General features: G+C 54.3%; 11 protein-coding genes across 11 annotated transcripts; 5 read left to right on the plus strand and 6 right to left on the minus strand.

Moving 5' to 3' along the window:
* Positions 1-1,167: 1,167 nt before the first annotated feature.
* Positions 1,168-3,201, minus strand: QC761_0061070 (uncharacterized protein; the record flags this gene model as incomplete). The annotated part of the gene is made up of 2 exons (XM_062872577.1): positions 1,168-2,468; positions 2,577-3,201. 2 exons carry the CDS (start codon positions 3,199-3,201, stop codon positions 1,168-1,170), a joined length of 1,926 nt encoding a protein of 641 aa, XP_062731768.1.
* Positions 3,202-3,849: 648 nt separating this feature from the next.
* QC761_400710 (uncharacterized protein) lies at positions 3,850-4,392 on the minus strand (the record flags this gene model as incomplete). Its single annotated transcript, XM_062878354.1, has 1 exon — positions 3,850-4,392. The coding sequence occupies one exon, from the start codon at positions 4,390-4,392 to the stop codon at positions 3,850-3,852; it is 543 nt and encodes a 180-aa protein (XP_062731769.1).
* Positions 4,393-4,943: 551 nt separating this feature from the next.
* On the minus strand, positions 4,944-6,513 carry QC761_400720 (uncharacterized protein; the record flags this gene model as incomplete). The annotated part of the gene is made up of 2 exons (XM_062878355.1): positions 4,944-6,402; positions 6,457-6,513. 2 exons carry the CDS (start codon positions 6,511-6,513, stop codon positions 5,323-5,325), a joined length of 1,137 nt encoding a protein of 378 aa, XP_062731770.1. The 3' UTR covers positions 4,944-5,322.
* A 1,269-nt stretch (positions 6,514-7,782) lies between these two features.
* On the minus strand, positions 7,783-11,070 carry QC761_400730 (uncharacterized protein; the record flags this gene model as incomplete). Its single annotated transcript, XM_062878356.1, has 2 exons — positions 8,521-11,070; positions 7,783-8,465 (listed from the first exon to the last, which is right to left on the minus strand). Exons 1-2 carry the CDS (start codon positions 8,948-8,950, stop codon positions 7,783-7,785), a joined length of 1,113 nt encoding a protein of 370 aa, XP_062731771.1. The 5' UTR covers positions 8,951-11,070.
* On the plus strand, positions 9,548-11,344 carry mrpl22 (39S ribosomal protein L22, mitochondrial). The gene is made up of 4 exons (XM_062878357.1): positions 9,548-9,922; positions 9,979-10,854; positions 10,913-11,198; positions 11,281-11,344. The coding sequence occupies exons 1-3, from the start codon at positions 9,883-9,885 to the stop codon at positions 11,050-11,052; spliced, it is 1,056 nt and encodes a 351-aa protein (XP_062731772.1). The 5' UTR covers positions 9,548-9,882; the 3' UTR covers positions 11,053-11,198; positions 11,281-11,344.
* Positions 11,307-13,807, minus strand: QC761_400750 (uncharacterized protein). The gene is made up of 3 exons (XM_062878358.1): positions 12,740-13,807; positions 12,348-12,689; positions 11,307-12,295 (listed from the first exon to the last, which is right to left on the minus strand). The coding sequence occupies exons 1-3, from the start codon at positions 12,824-12,826 to the stop codon at positions 11,852-11,854; spliced, it is 873 nt and encodes a 290-aa protein (XP_062731773.1). The 5' UTR covers positions 12,827-13,807; the 3' UTR covers positions 11,307-11,851.
* Positions 13,808-16,030: 2,223 nt separating this feature from the next.
* QC761_400753 (uncharacterized protein) lies at positions 16,031-16,311 on the plus strand (the record flags this gene model as incomplete). The annotated part of the gene is made up of 2 exons (XM_062878359.1): positions 16,031-16,120; positions 16,186-16,311. The coding sequence occupies 2 exons, from the start codon at positions 16,031-16,033 to the stop codon at positions 16,309-16,311; spliced, it is 216 nt and encodes a 71-aa protein (XP_062731774.1).
* A 674-nt stretch (positions 16,312-16,985) lies between these two features.
* On the plus strand, positions 16,986-17,871 carry COX9 (Cytochrome c oxidase subunit 7A; the record flags this gene model as incomplete). The annotated part of the gene is made up of 4 exons (XM_062878360.1): positions 16,986-17,438; positions 17,560-17,602; positions 17,676-17,706; positions 17,784-17,871. Exons 1-4 carry the CDS (start codon positions 17,394-17,396, stop codon positions 17,869-17,871), a joined length of 207 nt encoding a protein of 68 aa, XP_062731775.1. The 5' UTR covers positions 16,986-17,393.
* A 654-nt stretch (positions 17,872-18,525) lies between these two features.
* QC761_400758 (uncharacterized protein) lies at positions 18,526-18,804 on the minus strand (the record flags this gene model as incomplete). Its single annotated transcript, XM_062878361.1, has 2 exons — positions 18,526-18,532; positions 18,581-18,804. 2 exons carry the CDS (start codon positions 18,802-18,804, stop codon positions 18,526-18,528), a joined length of 231 nt encoding a protein of 76 aa, XP_062731776.1.
* Positions 18,805-18,893: 89 nt separating this feature from the next.
* QC761_400760 (uncharacterized protein) lies at positions 18,894-19,858 on the plus strand (the record flags this gene model as incomplete). The annotated part of the gene is made up of 2 exons (XM_062878362.1): positions 18,894-18,959; positions 19,064-19,858. The coding sequence occupies 2 exons, from the start codon at positions 18,894-18,896 to the stop codon at positions 19,856-19,858; spliced, it is 861 nt and encodes a 286-aa protein (XP_062731777.1).
* Positions 19,859-21,791: 1,933 nt separating this feature from the next.
* Positions 21,792-23,291, plus strand: QC761_0061170 (uncharacterized protein; the record flags this gene model as incomplete). The annotated part of the gene is made up of 1 exon (XM_062872578.1): positions 21,792-23,291. The coding sequence occupies one exon, from the start codon at positions 21,792-21,794 to the stop codon at positions 23,289-23,291; it is 1,500 nt and encodes a 499-aa protein (XP_062731778.1).
* Between the last annotated feature and the right edge of the window lie 110 nt (positions 23,292-23,401).

Raw genomic sequence — 23,401 nt, forward strand, 5'->3', positions numbered from 1 at the left:
TCCCTCTGAAATAGAACTGACCAGTTTTGTGTGTGTATGAAGTCACTTTTGCGAATCTCGAGGCGGGTAGACATCATGATATGCCAAAAACAGCAGTTAGGGTGTACTCGAGAGAAGTTTGATTTTTCCACCGCCATAATCAGTCCAACATGCATCTCCATGTATTCTTGTCTTTCACTTGTTATGAAGTGCAAGTATAAAAATCTAACTGAGGGATGGACCGGTCAGCCGCTCTGGTTGCTATATGCCTAGCTCAACACGTCGTCAGTAGAGGCTGCCGGGAAGAATAAAGGCCTTTTGAGGATAATCAGCAGGCCGCCAAGACAGTTCACAGGCCTTGAATATTATTAAAACGGGGGTTAGAGAAGTCGGTTTGCTCTACAGCTACCATGACCATGGAAAACAGTCCAAGGCCTTGAAACATGACCGAGAGGGGGTTTCTGTTACCTTTCTATGGCCTATTGATCATCCTTTACCGCATTCAACTTACCCAGACAGCAGTGCCCATTTCTATTTTGCTCACAACGTAAGAGACATGCGACTTGTAGGGATCTACACCGTCCCAAAATGCAAAAGACAAGTTTTTGGGGAGCAGGAGAGACGATAGGAAAGTGATTTAAAAAACGAAAAATCAAGTATTAGGCTTTGTGGGTGAATAGCATAGAGTGGCTAAAGCTGGTTGGGATATTCTCTCTGGTTATCAACGGAGAGAGTTTTGATGGCTACTACTGACCCACACGGTTGGGGGTGTAGCTGGCTAAGTACATTATCCGACATTTCTGATTCGCCCTTTTTCCTTTTCTCTGGTTTCTTGGTTGGTTACCCGGTAGGTTGGCCGGGACGGGTGGGTGTTGATGTTGCTGGGTGGTGGTTACAGTATCGTCTTTGGAGGACGGACAAGGAAAAGGCAGCGGGTATCATTTCTTTCTTGGTGGTGCTGCGTAAGAAAAAGAAAGAAAAGAAAGGAAAGAAAAGAAAGGAAAGAAAAGAAAGGAGAGTTGGGTTGGTTGTGGTGATTGGTGTTGCTGGTGAAAGAAGAGGGTGGTTTGGGCTGGGGGTGTAGACAAGCTTCACTGATCGGGATGTCCAAGACCAAGAATGGGCTGTCAAAAGGTCGAGAGAGCTGTTCATCAGTTGCAAACCCCGAATGATCTCGAACCGGGCAGATTAGGCAGACGTGCGGTAGGGGTTGTAACAATGCCCACTCCCACTTCCACGACCAGCACCAGCACCAGCACCAGCACCGCCCGTACTCCAATGCCGACCATGACCACCCCCCATCTCATCAATCCCCTGTTCAGTAACTGTGCTCCCTCCCCCTTGCCGCTGCTCCTGCTGCTCCCGACCACCCCTCCCCCGTCCAATCTCCACCACCTGCGCCCTCCCAACCCCCACAGCAGGGCGTCCACACCCAAAGCTGTGCTCAAAATCAAACTCAAACTCCTGACTAACCGGCCTCCCCTCCTCCGTCGCCTCGAGTTCATGAATCCCGCCCCTCACATTTGGATCCTCTCGCCTTTGATGATGATGATGGTGATGATGATGATGATGATGACCCCCCCCGGCGAAACCAACATAACCCTCACTCGCCCCATAATACTCGTCCAACCCACGCTGGTAGTCAATCTCCTGAAGCCGGTCGTGGACCTCCCTGCTGTAGAAGGGGAACTGGGGGCCCGAGTTTGGGGGGAAGAGGCCGATGGCGGGCTCGGAGTAGGACGGGAAGGGTTGGGTGCTGTGGGTTGACTGGTAGCTCTCGCGGGTGTTGGGAAGAAGAGCCGGGGGGGAGAGGTGGGAGGGTTGGGTTTGGGATTTGCGGAGAGGGGAAAACGAGTTGCGGTTGGAGGTCAGGTTCTCGTTGGCGTAGGCGTGGATGAAGGGGGAAGAAGCCGGCCAGGGGGTGGGGGTGCTGGGTCTGCCTCCTTCGGGGGGAGGGGGAGGGTCGGGGTGGGAGATGTAGGGGATTGTGTTGTTGGAGGGGGAGGGAGGGGGGGAGGTGTGGACGGATTGCTGCGGGATTGTGGAGGTGCCGGCTAGGGTAGTCAGGTCGCCGTCGGATGGGGAGAAGGGGAGGATGGGGTTGGAGGAGAGGGGACCCGGGATGGCGTGGCGCTCTGAGTGGACTGTGCCGAGGGAGTTGGTGTCGGTTGGCTTGGTATTCGGTTGGTTGACGCTGATGACTGTGAAGGAGCTCCGTTTTTGCTCGGGCTCGGTCTCGGGGGCGTGGCGGCGGCGGTAGCACACAAAGGTGAGGGCGACCATGCCAAAGAAGAAGAGGAGCCCGAGCGGGATGCCGACGGCGAGGATGATGGTGGTCGTATTGGGTGAGTTGGGAGCCGTCACATTGGTAGGCGGCGTACCCATGGCCATGGTCGAGGTCGTGCTCGATGTGCTCGAGGTGCTTGAAGTGCTTGAGGTTTTGGCCAGGGGGATGGAGGTGACCGTTGAGAGAGCGGTTCCATGGATCTCTAGAGTCTCAGAGGCTATTCTCGCCACTCTGGTTAGCAAAGACCGGGCTACATGTTTGGGGTAAAAGACACAAAGTCAGAGACAGAGTCCACCGCGGCCGCACTTACCCATCATACCCCAAGCCTCAGCAATATCGTATCCATCAAGTGAGGCCCCATCGTGATCGCACTTGGTAGGGTCAAGGGCATCATTGGAGCAGAACAAGGTAAAGTTGTCGGCACGATCTGAATTGTCACACGACATGACCATGACCACGCCGTTGACTGCATTTGCGAAGGGCCTCGCATGATCAAGACATTTCTGCGGACAGCCGGGTGCCTTTTCCCAAGCGTCTGGCTGTGCGGTACATCCCCCACGATACATTACCGCCACCGCGGTGTTTCCCTCGCCACCTGTGTCTGTGTCTGCTACACCGCACAGATTGGCCTCTCCGAAGCATATATCACCCGACGAACAGCAGACCACTGAGTCATTGGGCGAGTATGTTTTGCCAGAGTCGAGACAGGGATAGAAGGGCCCGAGGCTACTTGAATCTCCCGAGGCTGCGGTGCCATCAGCCGGCGTGCCATCAGGCCAGTAGCAGCCTGTTTCTGACACCCTCTTAGCAGAGTCACTGGGGTGGTTATTGTTGGCAAACGTGGGGGCCGGGTCGTTGGCAAATGTCGGGGCTGGGTTGAAGCGAGCGACCGGGTTGGATTCCTCACAAGAGGAAATGTTTGAGAAGACGGCCATCTTTTGTTTCGTGGGTGGCTTGCAGGTAATTCAACCGCCGAAATTGAGGTCAGCATCGAATTGCCAATTCCTGAGCAACAAGGTCGATGTAATGACTTGCAGCGATCAGGCCTCAGCCGGTGGAGGGACGAAGGGTCGAAAGTAGGTGCTCAAGTATATGATGAGCCTTACCCGCTCTGGCTATGTACCACGGCCGTAACCAAAACCACGCGGCGGTGAGTTGCGGACGGTGCTAGACGTTGTGGTCGAGTTTGCAGAACCTTTGAAAAGGAATTCTGTGGCGGTGCGTTGCAAAACGGTGTGATGCTTGGAGAAAAAGAAGAAAAAGAAGAAAGTGCAAAGTCGCAACGGACGACAAGTAAATGGCAGAGAAGAGGTGGGGGGAGCAGGCCTACAATTACCAATGGGCAAAAATTTGTTTGAATAGGTAAGGTAGTGAGAGGAAAGTCGCAGAGCCGAACTAGCCTATTGTGAGAGTCGCCTGAACAGGCACGCTGTGGGCAAAAAGGTACCTCACACACAATAAACAAGCACGCAGAGATGGGATGAACCGTAGGTGGGAGCAGCTGCAATTCACAGTCGCTCATCTCCGCCAAGCACTCTTGTTGAGATTTGTTCATCGTCCTCTACTGTCCCAAACACGCCATCCTATTTCATTTGGTCTTTGCTGCTCCCGCCTTTTTCATCACCACGCTGCTCCTCAACGACCTTTACTCTCGCATCGGATATCTGCGAGGACAGCTGAGATGACTCCTTCGACACCGTCGACACCGACACCGCGGGAGTAACCTCCACCCCATCCGTCACCCCATCTCGTTCTTCTTGCTCCGCACGAAGCCTTTGGGCTCTCTTCCATTGGTAGATCACCCCACTCAAGAATATCACCAGCGCCAACCCAAAGATTGCATCCAAACCCACCGCTATCGTCACCCCGTTTGTAGTGAACAGCGCATTGGTTTCGCGGGTTATCTGGGTGCTCTCCACCGGTAGCGCTGGTGTTGTTGCAGTAAGTGGCGATGCCGAGGTCTGATTTTGGTATACTCGTTGTATCGCATGCCGTGATAATATGGTCTCATCATGGAGATGTTGGGGTTGTTGACATAATGTCCCTCGACGACCACAGCCGTCTGATTCATTGTTCGCCAGCCCTGCCTTCACGAAAATCCCGTGTCGGAGGCGGATAACCCCCATTGTGCTTTTCGTTCCTTTTGCCCTTCCAGAAGCCAAAAGCTGTTGTTGAAATCGGAGGCTTGGCGGTTGTGTTTTTTGTTTTGAATATCAGGGGCAAAATCAGGGGTAGACCCACTGTCGACAGCAACCACGAAGTAAAAAGCAGGTTAGGAAAAGAGAACAGGAAAAGGAACAAAATATCATCAGGGAATACACATGAATTTTTGAATCTTCGTCAACATTTTATTTCAATTTCTAGGCCAGCGCTGACTTCCACAAAGTGACCTACCGCATCGGACCAGGACGGTACCACCGGTAGCATGCTAGAAATTGTCACCAGGTCTGAACCTTTTCGGTCTGGTTCTTCTCCGAGTCTGTGCCACCCTTCTCCGTGCTGTCACTGACGTGGCCGGAGAATTTCTTGGGTGTTATTGACCACTCCGACATTTTCCGCGTGTTTGCCTCACCTGTCAGCACGGCTTCATTGTGTTTGTAACAGTTTGATCAGATCGAGCCGTTCTTGATTACATGCAAAGTTCAGATCTCATCGACTCGCTCAAAATAGACCTGTTCCTGGCAGCTGGACTGAGACACAACATTTACACAACAGTCACATTCGAACAGTTCATGTGTTGTGTGAGCGTCAGTGTAGCCATCGACGAGAAGCCCCGTCAAACAGCGCAAGAGTTGAAATTCAAATTGCGAGAAGCTTTTTCAAGCCGGGTATCTGTTTGAAAAACTGCGCGCCCTAAAAAGCACATGCTCAAACGCGCTCCCTGAAAATAACCCGCTGCGCTCGAAGCAAATCTAGCCAGAACACCTCCCAGATGTGTACAGATCTTCCCCCGCATATTCCCACAACAAATAACAGAAAAGAGAGTCTATGTTACAGGCCCCCCACATGTCATACACCTCCTCTTGGCAGCCCTAAAAGACAACCACTGCTGACTGTTAAACCACAGCCTTCTTCTTAAGCCCGTTCTGCAACACCGCCTCCACCAACACCAAACTCTCCGGCCTTTCCCCCGCAGCACCACCACCCTCCGCCATTTCCCGTCCCCGACTCCTACTCCGACTCTGACCCCGACTATTATTCATCACCCCCTCCCCTCCATGACTCTGCCCCTCTGAATCCCCACCCCCAAAAACCTCCTCCTCCTTATTCACCACCACCGCCCCCCTCCCATAATCCCCCGGCCCCGAACTCCCATCCGGCACATGGAACCTCTTATCAAACCTCGCCACCGCATACCCATACACCACCACCAACTCAATCCCAAAGTTGAAGCAGTAAAACGCCGGCTTGGAATGATACCAAGCCGGATCCGTCACCAACCTCGGCACAAACCCAATCCCCGCCCTAAACGCCGCCCCCAACGTCAACAAAAGCGACGATCCCACCAGCAAGAAAATCTTGCTCGTCATCCTCCCCTGCCCAAACTTGTCCACCTTGTTGTTCCCGCCCCCGCCCGGCCAAAACACGGCCCCAGCAACGACCACCACCGGTGAAACCGCCAGCACAGCCATATACACCCCCGCAAAAAGCTGCACCTCCTTCGTCTTTTGCCTGACCCCAAGGTCAGAACTCATCATCCCGACAACAGTAGCCGTGACAACCATCACCAAAACAGCAACCACACTCCCAAACAATCCCCTCCACGCCCACCCGAGGGTCTTGTTCCACCCTATCCGGGGTCTGTATGCCCTCAAGACCCGCTGCGCAAAGACGAGGTTGACAATGTACAGCAGCAGAACGCCGGCGGCGACAAAGATGGTGGCTGCCAGGGCGATGCCGGTGTTGGTCGGGCGGGTGGCCCAGACGATGCGCATGACGAGGGAGGCGATGCGGGCCATGCAGAAGCCGAAGAGGAGGGCGGAGAAGAGGAACTTGTGGGAGCGGCGGCGGTTGAGTTGGAAGATTGTCATGTGGATTGTTGCGGCGAGGATGAAGAGGAGGAGGAGGGAGGAGGAGATGGGGATGTCGAGGGGGGGCGTGGGGGTTAGGCCTAGCTGGGCTGGGGGGACGGGGGGCTGAGGGATAGGTTAGCTGGTGGGAGTGTAGCAGGGGAAAGGGAGAAATCATACAGATGGTTGGGTGGTTGGCATGACAACTTGTCGTTGTGGAAGGGGTATCAGCGGCATTGTTTGTGAGGGTTTGGTCGGTGTGGTTTGTGTGTTTGTACTCGGGATGTGAAAAGTCGTAACCTATCGGGAATTGTCTTTGGGCCGCAAGTGGCGACTTATTTTTTTTTTTTTTTTCGTGTTCATAAAAGAAGAATTCGTCGGCCAGCGAGGAAACAGCTGGTGAAAGTCGACAGTCAGGCCGTAAACCGGATACCGCACCCGTGATACAGCAATATAGCTTGCCTGATGCTGTGGTAGCAAGTGACAGCGTACGCTAATGTTTGCTAACGTCGCGGGTGTAATAAAAGTACAGTAAACTGTGCTGCGGTGTGTGCTCTGTCAGTTCTGGTGTGATGTGATGAAACGAAATGGTAGAGTCGCAGTTGCAGCAGGTGATAGATGTCAGTTGCCTAGCTGTAGAAACTGGAGTAGTAGTGGTGGTCTGGCGGTCATCTGCAATGTAATCGGATCAATCAATCTGTAACAACTGACTGACACCAGATGAGTGACCTTCAACCGTTGACAACGTGGGCGTTGTGAAACATTCGACGGCGGCGCCAGCTAAAGAGAGTAAAAATTCACTTGGGACGGGAGATGGGATGGCCTGACACTTAATCTCATGACAGCTCGGTCGGGCTGTGGGAGGGCACTGTTTTCTTCTTTTCATCAGGTGACATGTAGGAACTTCACACCTACAACTATCCAACCTCGTCCGTCCGGCCCACGCTCATCCGGGCCTCAGCTTCTCTGGATTTGGAAAAGGGGTCATGAAAAAGGAGCCATGAAAGTACTGGCAGGCTCTGTGACGTCGGTGACAAAAAGCACCGCCGCACCGGCGCCCGCCAACTACACCAAACTCGATTGGTCTAAGTCCGGCTTATGAGCCGGAGCTTGGGGAGCGCGAGCGCCGATGGCCACCGTTGCCAAGTCCCGATTCACCGACGTCTCGGCGGAACACTGTCATCCCTTTTGTTTAATATATCGATGACAGGACAAGCCACTTTAACTCCAAGAGCCAACCAACAAGCCATATATTACGCTTCGACCATAAGATGCATGTGGGATATTGGTCATCACAGCAAGCCACAAACCCGATGTTTCTTTCTTCGGGTTAAGCAACACAAAATATGTTTTACTTGGGATGTGATTAACTCCGGCATAACCGCGAGCCATCATCAGAGAAAAGTCCAGAACGCCGTGTTCCTGTTACACCAAACACTCCTGATGAAACCACAAAGACCCCCGTCATGACATACCGCATGAAAATCCCACCGCTCTTCCGCCGTGTCACGGCAGTTCGTGGCTGAACGTCCGTTTGGGTGGCTGGTATCGAGGCTGACCCGGGTATACATTGTCCTGCTGAGGGGCAGCCGCAGTTTCCATCACATTTGGTATTTTTGGCTGGCGGAAGTAATCGTCATTTCGGCTTGACAGGGAACCCTGCTGAGTTGCTGAAGGGTAAGGAGCAAACGGGTAGTAGTTGTTGTCTGGCTTTTGGATGCTGGGGTCCAGCGGAGGAGGGGTTTCGGCCCGGATGGGCGCTTCCCGCTGTCGCTTGCGGATGTAAAAGAAGACGAGAAATCCTCCCGCGATGGTAACTGCGAGACCGACCCCTATGCCAACGCCGACGGGTACCGCACTGTTGTCCTGCTGGGGCTCTTCCGATGAGGGTGGGGGTGGTGCAGCAGTTGACTCTACTGAAGCCGTCGACTCTCCTGAAGCTGTCGAAACCGAGATATTAGACGTTCTGGTCGGCTCAGCCACGGTTGTGGTGATAGGGACATCAGAGGTGTCTGGCGCCGGTCGGGTAGCTGTATGAGCTAGGGACATGTCGGCCGTGTCCGGGGATGTCTTTACCGGATCACCTTTGCCCTCAGTCTCAGAGGGCTTCGAAGCGGACGTCGAATCTTTGACTGACGTGCTCAGGGATGGCAGTGGGCTGGCGGTGCCGAGGAAGTTCTCTAAGCCACCTACAAATGTCAGGGTTAGCACAGCAGGACACGATACTCGGGCTCGACAACTCACCATCCAAGGTTACGGAGCTGTCGCAATGGTCAGGAGGACCGTCGGGAAAAGCCTCTTGACAGACAAAGCCTGTGTCCGGATTCGAAGTATTGCAGGGGTACATTCCAGCTACCCTAGCGGGTTTGCAAAGTATGGGTGGGCAGTCATAGAGACTCTTTCCCTTCCAGTCTTTGATGGTGCAGCCGCCGCGGTAGTAGTGCTTATCCCCGTCTTTTTTCTCACGTAGGCAGAGCGAGTTGACCATGCACCTATCCCCTGGCATACAGCACAGGGTGCTCTCGATCTTGGGATTTGCATCGTTGCTGCATCGCGTGAGTTCAGTCGTTTTCTCCCGGTTCATGTAGTAGCAGTCCGCCGAGATTGAAATTTTGACCGACATGACGAGAAGAAGCAGGAAAAGAAGCTGCCGGGGCAGCGTGGCCATAATCATGGTGATCGTATTGGGTCGTCGAGTTGGTATGGCTAGGGGAGAGGAGGGTATGCCATCAACTAGTGGCCAGTCGATAGTATGGTCGATACTGTTCGATGGAAACTGTGGCGCCGAAATTGGTAGTTGCGGATTAAAAACAGGACGACGAGGCTCTCGCCTTCAACACAGACTTGCTCTGGCAACCACTGCGCAGAGGTTGCGGGCAGAGTGCCCACCAGACTCGCTGGAGCAGGTCGAGGACAGCAGAGGAGGAAACCCAGTGGTTGGCCATGCTCGCAATACACAGGAGAGCACAGAAATTCCGCCGTTCATGCCATCATGCAATTTCATGAGGTCTGGTCTGACCTGTATCACTTATGACCCGTCGTGTGTTCTCGGTGTTGCTGGTCAGCCTGGCAGATGACTTATGGACCGATCAACCTCAGCTCCTGGTTATTGTCCGGTGAGCTACAGGATCAGATGGAAGCCATATTTGTGGGCTTCAGAAGAGAGATATCCCTCCCTTTGAGCCCGCCCTGGGGGACTGCACTTGCCAGCTCCCTCTTTACCTAGCTGTTCCACCAAACAATTTCCTTGGTGTTGGTGTGAGAACTTCACGTCTCCTGTTGAGCGACTATGCAGCCTGTGGCAGCCCGGCTCACTTGAAGCCTCAAAACTAGACACAACAGCAATAACATCACCATTAAGAAAAGCACCAATCAAAGCTGGGATGAGATGTTGGAGCAAATAATTGTGGTTCCTTGCAGAAGACATGGAAGGAGAATCGGACCAAAGTTGGGGGAAGTTGTTGACGGTGTGACCCAATCAGGACCAGCCCCACCTCCCCCGGAATTTGCCGACCGAGATTTTTTGAACCTCCAATTCAACGTCCCACCTTGCAGCGACGACGACGACGACGACGGCCGCCAGTCCATGCCCACCCCATCGCCGCCATGAGCCTCAGCATGCCAACGCGGCGGCTCGTCCGGGGAGGTCCGCCCTCCCTTTCCCCGTCCCATTCCTCCTCTGGTTGACTAACAAACCAACAGCCACCTCCCCCACGACCACCACCCTCGCCTTCCAACAGCCCTCCCGCTCCATCTCAACATCCCCCTCCCGCCCCTGGTTCTGGTCGAAAAAGGAACCCTCCTCCCCCACCAACCTCAAAGACGCCATCACCACCGGCAACGCCGAAGCCCGCAAGTCCCTCATCTCCAAACTCCAATCCCGTTCCGAAGCCCCCGCCATCTTCGAAGACGAAGTCGCCCCCCAACAGCAAGCCGTCACCGAAAAGGAAGCCGCCGTCCTCTCAGGCGACCAGAAATCCTCTGCCACCAGCGGGCCCCTCACCGCCAGCCAAAAAGCCGCCCAGCCAAAGACCTTCACCCGCCTAGGCGGCTCCCTGGTAAAAGAAGCCCTCGCCCGCAGCGTCGACCCGGACCCGCAAGCCCGCGTCCGCTGGGAACGCAAGATCGCCATCCGCCAGGTGAAAAACGGCACCGACGCCTACAGCCTCGAGCCGCGGCTCGCCCGCATCGCGAGGACGGAGCGCAGCCTCCATTCCAAGTCCCCCTGGCTGCCCACCTCTGTCAAGAAGCTTGTCCACCTGGCCAGGCAGATCCAGGGGAAGGACGTGGAGGATGCGCTGGTGCAGATGAAGTTTTCCAAGAAGAAGATGGCTGCCGAGGTGACCACCCAGCTCAAGATGGCGCGCGATTTGGCCATTGCCGAGAGGGGGATGGGTCTGGGACAGGGACAGGAGGGCAAGATGGAGATTCAGAGAAAGGACGGCAAGTGGATGACGGTGGGGGATCGGTCAAAGATGTATGTTGCCGAGGCGTGGGTCAACAAGGGCCCCGTGAGGGCCAAGAACCCGGATTATCGGGCCAGGGGGAGGATGTTTTTGAAGGAGTCGCCTTCTACCAGTGAGTTTTTGCCCTGCCTTGTTGGTGCTGTGAATGGGTGGTTCTAACATGGGAGTAGGTCTCAGTGTCGTTCTCAAGGAACACAAGACGCTCGTGCGGGAGCACCAGGAGAGGGAGCACAGGAGAAAAAAGCAAGGGCCTTGGGTTCACCTGCCTGACAGGCCGATTACCGCCCAGAGGGCGCATTACTCTTGGTAAATACCAACGAGAAGGAGAAGGAGAGAGAGGAGGAGTAGCTATGTAACATGTACAATATGAAACCAAACGTGTATTTATTTTTTCAGTCCGTCAAAGTCAAACTTCTCATGAGAGACCATCTCTCGGCATGGGTCAGGCAACTCGGTGTATGTCAGCTATGGATGTAATCTTTCATCAAAGCAGCTACAGAAGTTTGCGAAAGACACTCGTGGCTGACCTCAAAAATAGCAGGTTTATTTCACTTCATAAATCTCTGGTAACTATGTACAAAGCAGCAAAGGGAAAGAAAAGCCCGGCCGTGGTAATCATAAAATAAATAACAAGAACAAAAAAGGGAGTCAAAAGACAGCCTTGAGACCAAACCAACCACCACCCGGTCTTCGCTGTGCATTGTTCCCCTGACTCAGGACTTCCACCCCTTTAAACAATGCTCTCCTTTGGGAGTTTCATCCACATCAGTTACACCAACGTCCATCAGCCGGAACAACGCAAGCCTGGGGGTACTTTGTTTGATGTAATTTTCTCTTTTTTCCACTGTGAGCGCTGCGCTGACGGTAAATCTTTCGCCCTCCCATAAAAACCTTGATTTTTCCTCTCCCCCCTTTCATTGGTTTGCTCAGTCAGGTAAGGCCTCCTGACATAAAAAAGATCCCATTCCATGTCAATTGTATGTTCTGTGCAGTCCGGCTGACGATATCGATGACATATTTTCTTGTTCCCACGCTCCCGCTTTTTTTTTTTTAATTAAAAAAAAACCACGCAGGAATCAACCCAGGTGAACCATTTTTTTGGACAATATTTACACCATTTGTCTTGGTTCCATTGGCTTGGGCTGCTTCCCCTCCGTCATGTCATCATACCGATAGCTCTTAATCTCCAGCTCGTTGGCGCCAATGTCGTAGTCGGAGCTGTTGTTGCCGTGGTTGTAAGGGTTCTGCTCCCGGCTCGGCATCGGAGGCGAAATCTTGTATCGGTCAGCTCCGGCAGAGTCGTTGGACTTCTTGTCAACATGGCGGTTGCGGAGGAAGATGCAAACTCCCACTCCGATGAGGGCGAGAACAGCGGCGCCGACACCGACACCAATGCCAATCTTGGCGGCTTCCGGGAGACCGGCAGGCGCACCTTCGTCCTCGGGGGCTTCGCTAGTCTCTTCCGCTTCGTCTGCAGAAGACGACTTGCTGGGGGTTTCGGTAGGAGTGCTGGTGACCTCGGCTGTGGATTCGGCGGTTGGGCTGGACTCAACCTGGGTGGCCTTGTCAGTAGAGAATTCTAATCTCGGAAGTCAACGAACCTACAGCAGTCGATGTCGCCTCTCCATCCGGATTTTCTGTAGGGGTTTCTGTGGAGGTGGGCTCGGCAGCAGCAGGCACGTCGGTCGTCGGCTCGGCTGGCGTGGGCTCGGGAGCTGGAGTCTCGGCAGGAGGGTCGGCGGGAATGTCTCCAGCAGGGAAAGGCGCACCGACAGCTGAGCAGCCGGCACTGAGCGCTGCCATAAGCGTGGGTTCATAGTCGGCAGCGCATGCTCCTGAATCCCGCACGCAGTTTTTGATAGCAATTCCCCAGTCAACCTTGGGGCACAAACAGGCATATTGGGATGCTGGGCAGTCATAAGTTGGGGCTGTCAGGAGACAGTTGTGCTATCATACTGTCAGTCATGGCCCTCTCATGCTGCCTGTTGTCGACTTACAGCACAAGGGTCCAGGGTGCCAATGTCCAGAGCGAGGGCGAGGCCGCTGGCTGCCGAGAGCAGGGCCAAAGACCGGAGGGTCAACATGGTGGTGGGATGTTGCTGTGTCCGTGATGAGGAATTGGATGGGAGAAGTCGATGGTGTCGTCGAGAAGTGGCAGATGAGGAGGTGGCGCCTCAATCATAAGCTATCGGGGGTGTCCGAGGAATGAAGAGTTGTGCGTCTCGGTCTGGGTGGGCCTGATAAAGTCCAGAAGTGTGAGACTGATTCCTTCCCTTCCCGATTTGATGTGGTGTCGAGTGAGGTGAGCAAGGAAGCGGAAACGAAGAAAGAAAAAAAAAAGAAAAAAAAAAAAAACCAGCGCTGAAGGAGTGATCGCCGGGCGGAGTGAGAAGCGAATTGGGTGTGTCTGGTATATCAATGAGTGTAGGTGAAGGTGAAGATCAGTCGACTCCGTGAGGAGATGCGGAAGGAGAGAAGGGCGGAGGTCAGCTGGTGTGGGCTCCGGGGGACCTTTGCGAGTTAAGTTCTCCCCCCCTGGAGGAAGGAATCATTGGAATTGTTCCATCCCCAGACTGATTGGGTGGTTTTGGGGCCTTTCCTGTTCGGCGGTACGTACCCCCGGTTGCGCCCCGGGATCTGGGGTCAAAGAAGACGGCCGTGTGTCTGGGATCCCTGCTCAAGAGCGCCGCAACCCCTGCCAAGCATCAGCCACAGCCAGAAGGCAGCCATCATCAACTTCTTCCGTTTTTCTCTTCCACAGCTAGCCAAAGATAATAAAATATCCAAACATCGCTTTTCTTGTTGCTGTTTGAGGCGCACACAGTTCCCCTGCATCAACACCCGCCCGACGTAGAACCTGCGCCCGGAGCTTGACTGCCGGCTGCACACGTATCGGTCCCGATATAGCGATGCAGCCTGCGGAACAACAGCAACGTTGCTGACAGTCCTGTCGGCATGACGGCTGATCCCGCCGCTGAAAGATCCATTAGTTCTTGATCAAGCTCGGCATGACAGCCACATTTGCAAACCAAGTGTTCTCATGCTGAAGGGTGAGGTCATCTCAATGCCAAACAGAGGCGGTCACCAGTATTCGCTAATGCCATCTCATCAAATCGATTCCCAAGTTTCTGGTGCAGGTGATGTGATCCTCACAAGGGTTGGCCTGCCTTCCCTCACCAGCCAACGCTGGAGCTTGGTTCGACGAATCAAGCCCCATGTCTTAATTTGACGCTTGAACAAGGATCAGCTACCTTAATCGAGTTCCAGAAATTCTGTCACCTCACGCCCGTTCGTTGGCCCAGTTGACAGCCGCCCACCAAAAATACCCTACACTATTTTTCCACAGATCGCCTTTTTTTCTTTTTCGTTTCTTTAAAAAAAAATATAAATTTTTAATTTTTGTTTAATTTAATTTAATTTTTTATAGATACAGATAGGTATTGTCTGGATCTCTACATTTCCACTATCACTGGCATAACGGTTTGGCAGTTGACGTTGATGCCATGGCAGCCCCAAGCACACCTGCTCGGTTCGGCCAGCGCTAAATAACCACAATCGCCAGTCCCGCAGTAGCTGTTTCAGAACCTCACAACCCGGCCTGGGCATCTTTCCCCTCAGAAATCATGATGCGCCCCACTGTTTGAAGCACAGAGTGAGCTGTTCTCGTCTGTTTTTTTTTTTTTTGGTCCGGTCCCCCAGATTTTTTTCCTCATACTGGTCAGCTTTTGAACGTCGATTCTCCAGCTGTAGGGAGTGACCCCTAACCACGCCGTGAGGGGCAGTGAGAAACAAACAATGCGCGCCGCAGAAAAACGCTCATCCGTCTGTTTCAGAAACTCTGTGGATTATCTGCCGGCCGGGTGTCTTGGAAGACTACGACGGCGTCTGATTTGTCCACCAAATAGCAACTCCAGTCCCTCGTCACAAGCAGAGACATGGCACTGGGCGCTGAGAAACTCTCTTCTCTCTTACACGCGCCACCCCAGTCCCTCGGCATGCCGATCTCTTCCATGCCCTAGCCGAACCTGCAGGTCCCGAGAGGACTCCAGAATGGAAAACCAGGAACATCAGATTGCCAGTACCATCGATCTCGCCGCTTTAAACGTGATTTCACCATGAGCCGTTTGGAAAAAGAGCCGATTGTCTTGGACGAGCCGCCGCCTCGGGAAGGCATTCACAAGGATTTTACGGATATGAATGGGACACTTCTTACTTCGTATAAAAACCCTCACAATCGCGGCATGTCGTCATGGGTGTATGGATCTATGTATGGGTCGCTACCGCGGTCTCATCATGCCTGCGCCACGGTGCTGCTACAAGAGAGGGAAATTGCACTTCAATGCAGCGGCCCTGGTGGTTGGGTCTGTTCAGGTGATACAAAGATGGGAAACTTTGTACTATGTACAGGGACCTGAACACACCTTGTACCCCGCTTCTGTTTCTTTGTGCTGCTGCTGCTGGCTGTGCCCCTGAGATCTTCTTCTGATCGTTGGTCTCCGCTGGAATGGCAGAGTACCAGCCGGTTGCGATGAGATTCCTCGATGAACGTCTCCAGTAAGATGTATGGCGTGGGATGGAAAGGGGGAGCATCGGTTTGGAGCCTTTGCTGGAAGTGGCTGTTGAACCGAGGAGGTGTTTGTGGGTTGGTTGTTGGGAGCATAATCTTTCATCCGTCTGACGGACGGTCAGAGTTGGTCATCACATCGCCGGATGATCCTTCAGAAGAACTTGTGGTGAATCCTGGCAGGCTTCCGCAATGCATGCCTGAAGGACTAAGGTACCAGCAAGTTGGCGGTGCCAAGAGCAGCATGTTATTCTTTCACATGGCAACAGCTTTTTGGAGCATCTCCTCGGCCTATCTCTTTGTTTTCTTCAGAGACCTGTCAACATCTTTCAAGGCCCTCGTCCGTGTAGTAGCATCCCCTTTTTGATGCATAGCGTGGCTACCTATTTCAGGGGAAATGAGCTGAAGGAACCGAGACAGTTTGAAGATGTGCTACTTTGGAGTGAGACATCTCTCCCAGCGCCACGAGCCACGTAGTAAGGCTGGATCGTCGTTCTCTCCTTGTGTTGTCGTCATGGCCTTGATGTGACTCCGGTTGCACTTCCCAGTCTGAATCCAAGCTGGGTCAGAATTTGGCAACTTTCAACTACAACTCTATCTAGTTGGCAAAGCGCCCTGTCCTGTACATCTCACAATATTGTCCGAATGATCGGGGTCCCAAAGTCCTCACGGGCAGTTGCTGGTTGTCACGGAGATATTTCGCTGTGGTTACAGCCTCGCTGATATGACAAGGCAGTCCACCAAAAGCCACCTGGACAAAGTACTTATGACACTGGGATACGTGACAGACACTGTGGTCGTTCTGTGTTTGGAGGTGGGTGCGCTGCTATATAGTCCACATTTGCAAGCTGACCCGTACTACATCCCGGCATGTCCCGGGTCGGTCAGCCATCCATTATCAGAGCTGACTCTTGTGCTTCGGTATTGACAATTCTATTGCCGAGTCGGCAGCTTTCTCACCTCGACCTTGCGACGCCACCCGATCACAACATACCAAGAGCATAAGTGAGCGGTGAACACTCACTTATACACTCTACAACATGCCCTCGGGGCCGCACAAACCGGCCATCCTATTGGAACCCACCATTCAACCACCATAATTCACCGTCTCACAACTCTCTTCATCTCAACTTCAAGACGACCCACCAATCAAGTCCCACTCAGAATGCCTCTCACAATCCACCACCTGTAAACCCTCTTCTTTTCTCCCCCGACTGAGCCACCAACTAACAACCACTGGGGAGAAGAGGCACGTGGATGGGGTGAGGTATCTTGGGAGGGTTGTGGAGAGGGTGGGGGTATAGGAGGCTGATGGCGATGGGAGAGCCTGGGATGGGGTTGCAATAGTGGCTGGGTGCGGAAAGGGTGATAGGGGATAAGGAATTGAAGGGGGAAAGGGACTGTTTTTAGACCTTTTTACCTTTTTTTGTATTCAAAAGCTCGAACAGACCTGGAAGGCAAGACTCTAGGTGGTGCAAAGACTATCATAGTTCTGGTGTCTGATCAAGATGGTGATGGTATGGCCTGGGGTTATAAGAACAATGCATTATGAATACTTAGTTGGTGTATATCTCCTCCAATCTCAAAACCGAGCCAAAAATGCCTTTTGACTCCCCCCATCAACAAAAGCATCCATCCATCCACGAGTCCATGCCGTCTCTTTCTCACGTCCTCTTCATCCCCGGCAGTCCGCCCCAAGCTCCCAGCTCCCAAAGCTATGACCACCTATCCTGCCCCACACCTGCCCGCCCGCTCCACCACCAAAAAATGACAACATGATTACCTAACCCTTTCCCCCCCGCTCCCCTCCTCACAAGATCACGTGCCCAACCCTCTGCCAAGTCTTGTGTTTTTTGCCGAGCGCGAGCGGGTTCGGGCGGACAGAGGAGAGGAGGAAAACGGGAAAATCAGGTCATCAATCATCATCAACCACCGAAACCGACCGAACCGAAGCTTACCTGCCTCTGCGGGCAACAACAACAACACAACCACAACCACAACCAAACTCTCTCCAAGCGAGAGAAAAACAAACCCGAAAACGGCGTATCTGAACGCTCGGCGAAAAAACAACAACAACAACAATAACAATGGCCTCTGCTGCTGTCGCTCCGGCTTTTAAGCCTATCACTGGGGTGGGTTTTTCTTGAGGGTTTATTTGGAGGGGGTCCCGGGCAGGACACAAACTGAAGCTGGGGAGGGAAGAAGAAGAGAAGGGAATTCAGGCTAACCGGAGGGGGGGGGGAATTGATACAGATGCTCCGCCGGGGTTTGATCCTTGATTTGAGCATTGGGCTTGGTATGTTCTCTCTTTTGTCCCTCTTCTCTTTTGACCTGGATTTGGCTGACGGGCTGGGTTTTGGGGAAAACAGGTCTCGGATTTGTGTTTGGCAATGCCTTTTGGTAGGTTTTTGTTTTCTCGAGCTGGTGAAGGGGGGGGATTGGGAATGGGCTTGCTAATCTTGGGGATTGGAATATAGGTACGGCTACCACATGCCTCGGGTCAACGCTCGTGATGCGTACTACCGCAAGCTGGAGGAGGCTCGCGCTGCTAGACAGGGCAACTAAGGGATATGACTACATGGTGGTGAATTGAGAGGGTTTGGGATGAGGGCCATATTGCTGCTGTGCTGTGCTGTGCTTATGGTGTGGCCGGCGGGCATGACCCGGAGATGGATGGGTGAGTGTATCATATCCGTTATAGACAGACAGGGGATCAAATGGACGACACAAGTTCGGTTTTATGGGGTTGGAAATTTATGTTTTGCTTTGGCTGCTGGGTGAAGTGGGTGGGAAGACGAGAGCTTACTTGGGTTGCTTTGGCGATGGAGGAGCTTCCAGAGCTCCTGGTGCTAAGCTTGGTGTATGGACTGGGATCAACCCCGCGGTGATGAGAGAGGAGCGCCGGACAGGTTCGTGACAGGCTGGGATGTGGCGGTGATATGTTTGCCGGCATGTGTGCTGCGTGATCGTGGGGCATTCACGTCCATTGCGTAGAGGAGCCATACTTGATCTTTGCATCAAATCTCTACCACCTCGGCTATCTCTTTGCTGTTTGTGCACCCACCTCCAATTGCGTCCCTCCAGCGGCGGCATCGCCGCCCGCCCCCTTGCTCAGAGCATTCAGACACTCCCAACTTGTCGTCTCGGCTGTAAAAGTGCCACCGTTCTTCATCGGGCATCTACACCACACGTGGGCAACAAGACAAGGCAAAAAGTCAACTACAAACTGCAACTGTCTCCCCTCCATTCTCAAAAGAAAAGAAAGAAAACTTACACCCTGAAAAAGCGCTTGACGGGCGTGCACACGACGGGGCAGTTGGCCTCGTTGGGGCGGGCGATCTGGCAGTCGTACTGCACAAACGAGAAGAGGTCGCAGTCGCGGGAGAGGTCGGTCGGTTTCCCGCTGGGGGTCTTGCGGGCGCGGTGGGAGCTGTTGGGGAGGTGGTGGATGTGGGAGGGGAGCTGGGAGGAGGGGAAGGTTTGGACGTGCGGGGCCATTTTTTTCCTTTTTTTTCTTTCGAGACTCTTGTCTGCCTGACCCTTTGGAGCACGCAAAATTGGGGAGACAGTAGGATAACAAGAACAAAATGAATGCGACTGAGGCGGCGGGGGGGAGGTTGCTGGGCGAGATTGAGGAGATGGCGTTGGATGAGGTGAGTTTGGTTGGTGGTTTGTGTTTTGTGTTTGAGGGATGGTGGTGATGATGATGGGGGGTGGTGGTGGTGGAGGCTAATTGATGGGATGGATTTCATTTCAGGTTCTTGCCGCTTTTCGCACGGGCTTTCGAGCCGTTGCCTGCACCGGCGGCCACAACGACGCCAGCATCGGCCACAACGACTCTGTGAGTGTCAAGAAGGAGGAGGATGCACAATATGGGCCCAAGACATTTCCGATTGAGGCTCTCAATGACCTTGTGCAACGCAACTTTCGAGCGACTGGGTCAGCACCACTCGCGGTTTCCGGGCGGTATTACGAGCTGATTTACGTGCTGATTGCGACGCTCATCGCGAGCCCGTGGGACAAGGCGGTGGTGGTGGTTGACTTGGAAGGAAAATTCGATCCCTTGAGGGTGTTGGCTGCTCCGCTTGCTGGGCCGGTATCATCATTGCAAGACAACGAAAAAACAGCGACAAAGCGGGCGAGGGTAGAGAGAAGCGACTTGGAACACATTCACATCCTGCAGCCGAAGAAGGGAAACTGGGAACAGCAGCCACCTGCTCGATTTGTCTCGGCCTGTCTCACCACCATGGAGGAGTACATGCTCTACGGAGCCCACCGGAGCCGGGGACGGCAGTGGTGGGGCACCGTGCTCATCGGAGGCGGCTTCAACCCCGTTGGAGGCCTGCCAAAGGCCGTCTCCGCCCAAGTCGCGGTGACGGCCGGACGGGGGGGGTGGCTCAGGGTGGAGAGGGCCGAGGTGCCTGGGTTTGGGGAGTTGAGTGTGGAACAGGCATCGAGAGATCGGGAGAAGCGGCAACAAGTGGTTGAGCAGATGGGTTGGGTTGGGAGTTCCCCACGGGGAGGATTTTCCTTTGGCGGAGAGGCTCCGTAAATACGGGTACGGGGACGGACGGTGGTTGATCGGGGTTCCACGGAGTCCACAGCGTCTTTATGCGTTCGATATCGAATTTACGGCGCGTGAATCCTGAGGGTGGAAGTTACAACACGTGGAGGATTCACAGGTTCCATTTGGCATCAGGGAGCGATGTGATGGCCATCTGATATCAGCTCTCACCAGCTGGACGCCGGTGGAGCCGCTTTCTCGACAGAGAGACCCACCAGTCACATATCTCCCTGCCCAAGAGAGAGGGAAGTGAGGGACTGGAGGCCCAACGGCGGATATGGCCTGAGTTGACTCGCGGCTCCCTTAGGACCCTTGGTGCCATGGCGTTGAAATCGGCCAAATCTGCAGCTAAGATCCCTCGATCAAGTTCAGAAACAGGCTAGAAAACTACATCACCGTTCGGATAGAGGCCGCGGCAACCAGTCGCGGAAGGGAGACGTATTGCCGGAGTGAACTCATGATGATGAGAGCGGAAGGAGTGGTGTTGAGGTCAAACTGCGTGACTGCATTATCTTCACTGCAGTTGCCTTGGTTCAACACAACCTTCATCACCGGTTCCAGGTAGTTTTCTTACTGATCTCGCCTCATCCAGCCCGGCCTACATCGATCGACAGATAGCTTCTTCCCCAATGTTTTCACATGCTGGGCAGCCACGGCATCCAAAAGAACTCACAGTGCTCAGCACACTGTCACTCTGTCACTGGTTGTTCACCGGCTCGGCAGCGGGCTCAACAGTGATTTGGGAAGAACACCCAATCAAGGAGCTTCGCTCGCGATGAAAGATGCAGGCACGCAGAGCACGGCCGGAGGATCACCGCGGCTGCCCTGCTTCCTGCTGTGCTGTTGGCCGGCGTGTTGTTCATTATCGGACGTTTTTGCCCTGGCTGAAGGACCCTATCAGTTCCGGGGGTCCACTCCGGCATTCTCAGGGGAATCCGCCTTGACGTCATGGTGATCGGCACTACAGCCGGGCGGCGACTTGGCAGTCAGACCTCTGCCGACTTCCGCTCGCCCTCCCATCTTTCCGTATCACACACAGCGGCCTCGCCGCGGGCGCCGACCACTTCCCAATCCCGGAAAGGTCCCCTTCCGGTGGCCGTCATAGGGCCCTATCTCCCGTCGAGCAGCGGCACATTCTTACCTACAGTAGCAACCACGTTCCAAACCCCGATTCGTCCCGCAAAGCCTTGATCTTCCCTCCATGGCATCGAAGCTTTTTGTCGGACCCGGTTTTTCTCTTGGTCCCAGTTGTGCCAGTACCGGTTCAAACCGAGTTGAGCCAAGTCAGGAGCCATTATCTAAGCTGACTTGGTGATGCCAATCCGATAAGCCCTGCGTCTTGACTGACAAGGGTGCTGGACCCTCAGGACCCTTACATCTGCAAGCTGTGTTGTTGTTTGGTGCGAGGGGTTGTTGGAGGGAGAGAGGGGCCGGCGGGGATGAGGCCACCAGAAAACATGGGGATGGGCATCTCACCGCATTGCTGCGTAGGACAAGCTAACGTTGAAGGCTCCCAATGGAGGAGGCGAGATGGGGACCCGGCGGAAAAACTGGTTCTCCAGGCACACCAGAGAACTTTGTTGCTGCCACACACACCCACACCACGCCTCTGGATATCCACCGTTACCCACATGGACCCTGAGACCCTGTTTTGACGCCGTCCCAACGCTTTGTGATTGCTGGGCTGAGTTCCACCTCAGAGACAGCCACGCCTTCTTGGACTGTCCAGAGACCGCCTCCCATCGATGTCTTCTCGAATATATATATGGCCGCCGGCTCCCTCTTGCTTCCTCTAGCTTTAGTCTCCCACTTACAGCCAGCCGCTTGAATGTCTCAACCACCAGGTGTACTCATAGTTCACCTGTTCGATCCTTACTACCACTACTCAATCCACGACTGGTAGTCATTCCTTTATTCCACCATGTCGACCAACAACAACAACACCCTGACCACCCCGGTCCCCCAGAGGCCGTCCATGTGCCCTCGCCAGCTCTCCAGCAGCAGCTTCGCCTCGGCCTTTGAGGTGGCCCGCACCAAGCTCAGCGAGCTCGGAGTCGAGGAGCCGGACACCGACGACGACGACAACACTCTTTCCCCCTTTTCCAGCTCGTCGGGAGAAGAGGATGACTCCGACTCCTCTCCTTACTCCCCCTCAGTCGAGAGCGACTCCAGCACCAGCGAAGCCGCTTCACCACTCCACTCTCCCCTGACCGCTCCCGTCACACCAGCAGGCATCGACCCAGATGTCGCCGACAACTTCGCCTTTGCCTTTGACATCGACGGCGTTCTTGTCCGCGGCGGGAAGCCCATCCCCGAGGCTATCGAAGCGATGAAGGTCCTCAACGGGGAGAACCCCTTCGGCATCAAGGTCCCCTACATCTTCCTCACCAACGGCGGCGGCAAGTTCGAGACCGAGCGCTGCCGGGATCTGTCCCGCCAGCTCGAGATTGATGTTTCTCCCGGCCAGTTCATCTGCGGCCACACTCCCATGAGGGAGTTTGCCAACAAGTACGGCACCGTCCTCGTCGTCGGCGGGGAGGGAGAAAAGTGCCGCGAGGTTGCCGAGTCCTACGGCTTCCGGGATGTCATCACTCCAGGCGACATCATCAAGGCCAACGCTGCCACTGCCCCCTTCCGCGCCTTGACCGAGTCTGAGATCAGGAACTCTCGTGATCTCCTCGCAAGAGGGGGGAAGATGAGCGACATCGTCGTCGAGGCCGTCTTTGTCTTTGCCGACAGCCGGGACTGGGCCTCGGACCTGCAGATCATGCTCGACATTGCCCAGTCCAAGGGCGGCAGATTGGAAACCCGCTCCGAGAACTTTGACGAGGGTCCTCCGATCTACTTCAGCCACAATGACGTTCTCTGGTCGGCGGCGCACGAGCACGTCCGGCTGGGCATGGGCGCCCTGAGGAAGATTGTCGAGACAGTGTTTGAGGACGTGTCCGGCGGCAGGAAGCTCAAGACGCACGCGTTCGGCAAGCCGCAGGTGAGCACATTTGAGTTTGCGACCCGGCTGCTCCAGCAGTGGAGGGCCACCCAGCACGGGCTGGCCGAGAGTGAGCCGCCCGAGACGGTCTACTTTGTCGGCGACACCCCCGAGAGCGACATCAAGGGGACGAACGCCATGAACGAGAAGAGCAAGAATGAGTGGTACAGCATCTTGGTCAAGACGGGGGTGTACCAGGCCGGCACCGAGCCGAAGCACAAGCCCAGAAAGCTGGTGGACACGGTGCTGGACGCGGTGAACCACGGAATCAGGAGGGAGATGGCCAAGCTGGGGACGAGGAAGGATGGCAAGGGGAGGAAGCTGCCCTTGGATGATGCCGCGCTCAAGGCGATTAGCGAGGGGAGGACGCCCAACTTTGAGCTGAGTGCCGATCCCTTTGCCAAGGCGGTTGAGCAGCAGCAGGTGCAATGATTTGAAGATGGTTTCTGCTTTTGTGTTGGGAGTTGGGAAACATTTTTCGGGAAACTTTTGGAGGAGGCGAAAACAAAGCAAACACGCGTTTTGATACCACTTGTATTCAT

The sequence above is a fragment of the Podospora bellae-mahoneyi genome, chromosome 4 (genome assembly GCF_035222275.1).
Source record: "Podospora bellae-mahoneyi strain CBS 112042 chromosome 4, whole genome shotgun sequence".
NCBI classification, from domain to species: domain Eukaryota; kingdom Fungi; phylum Ascomycota; class Sordariomycetes; order Sordariales; family Podosporaceae; genus Podospora; species Podospora bellae-mahoneyi.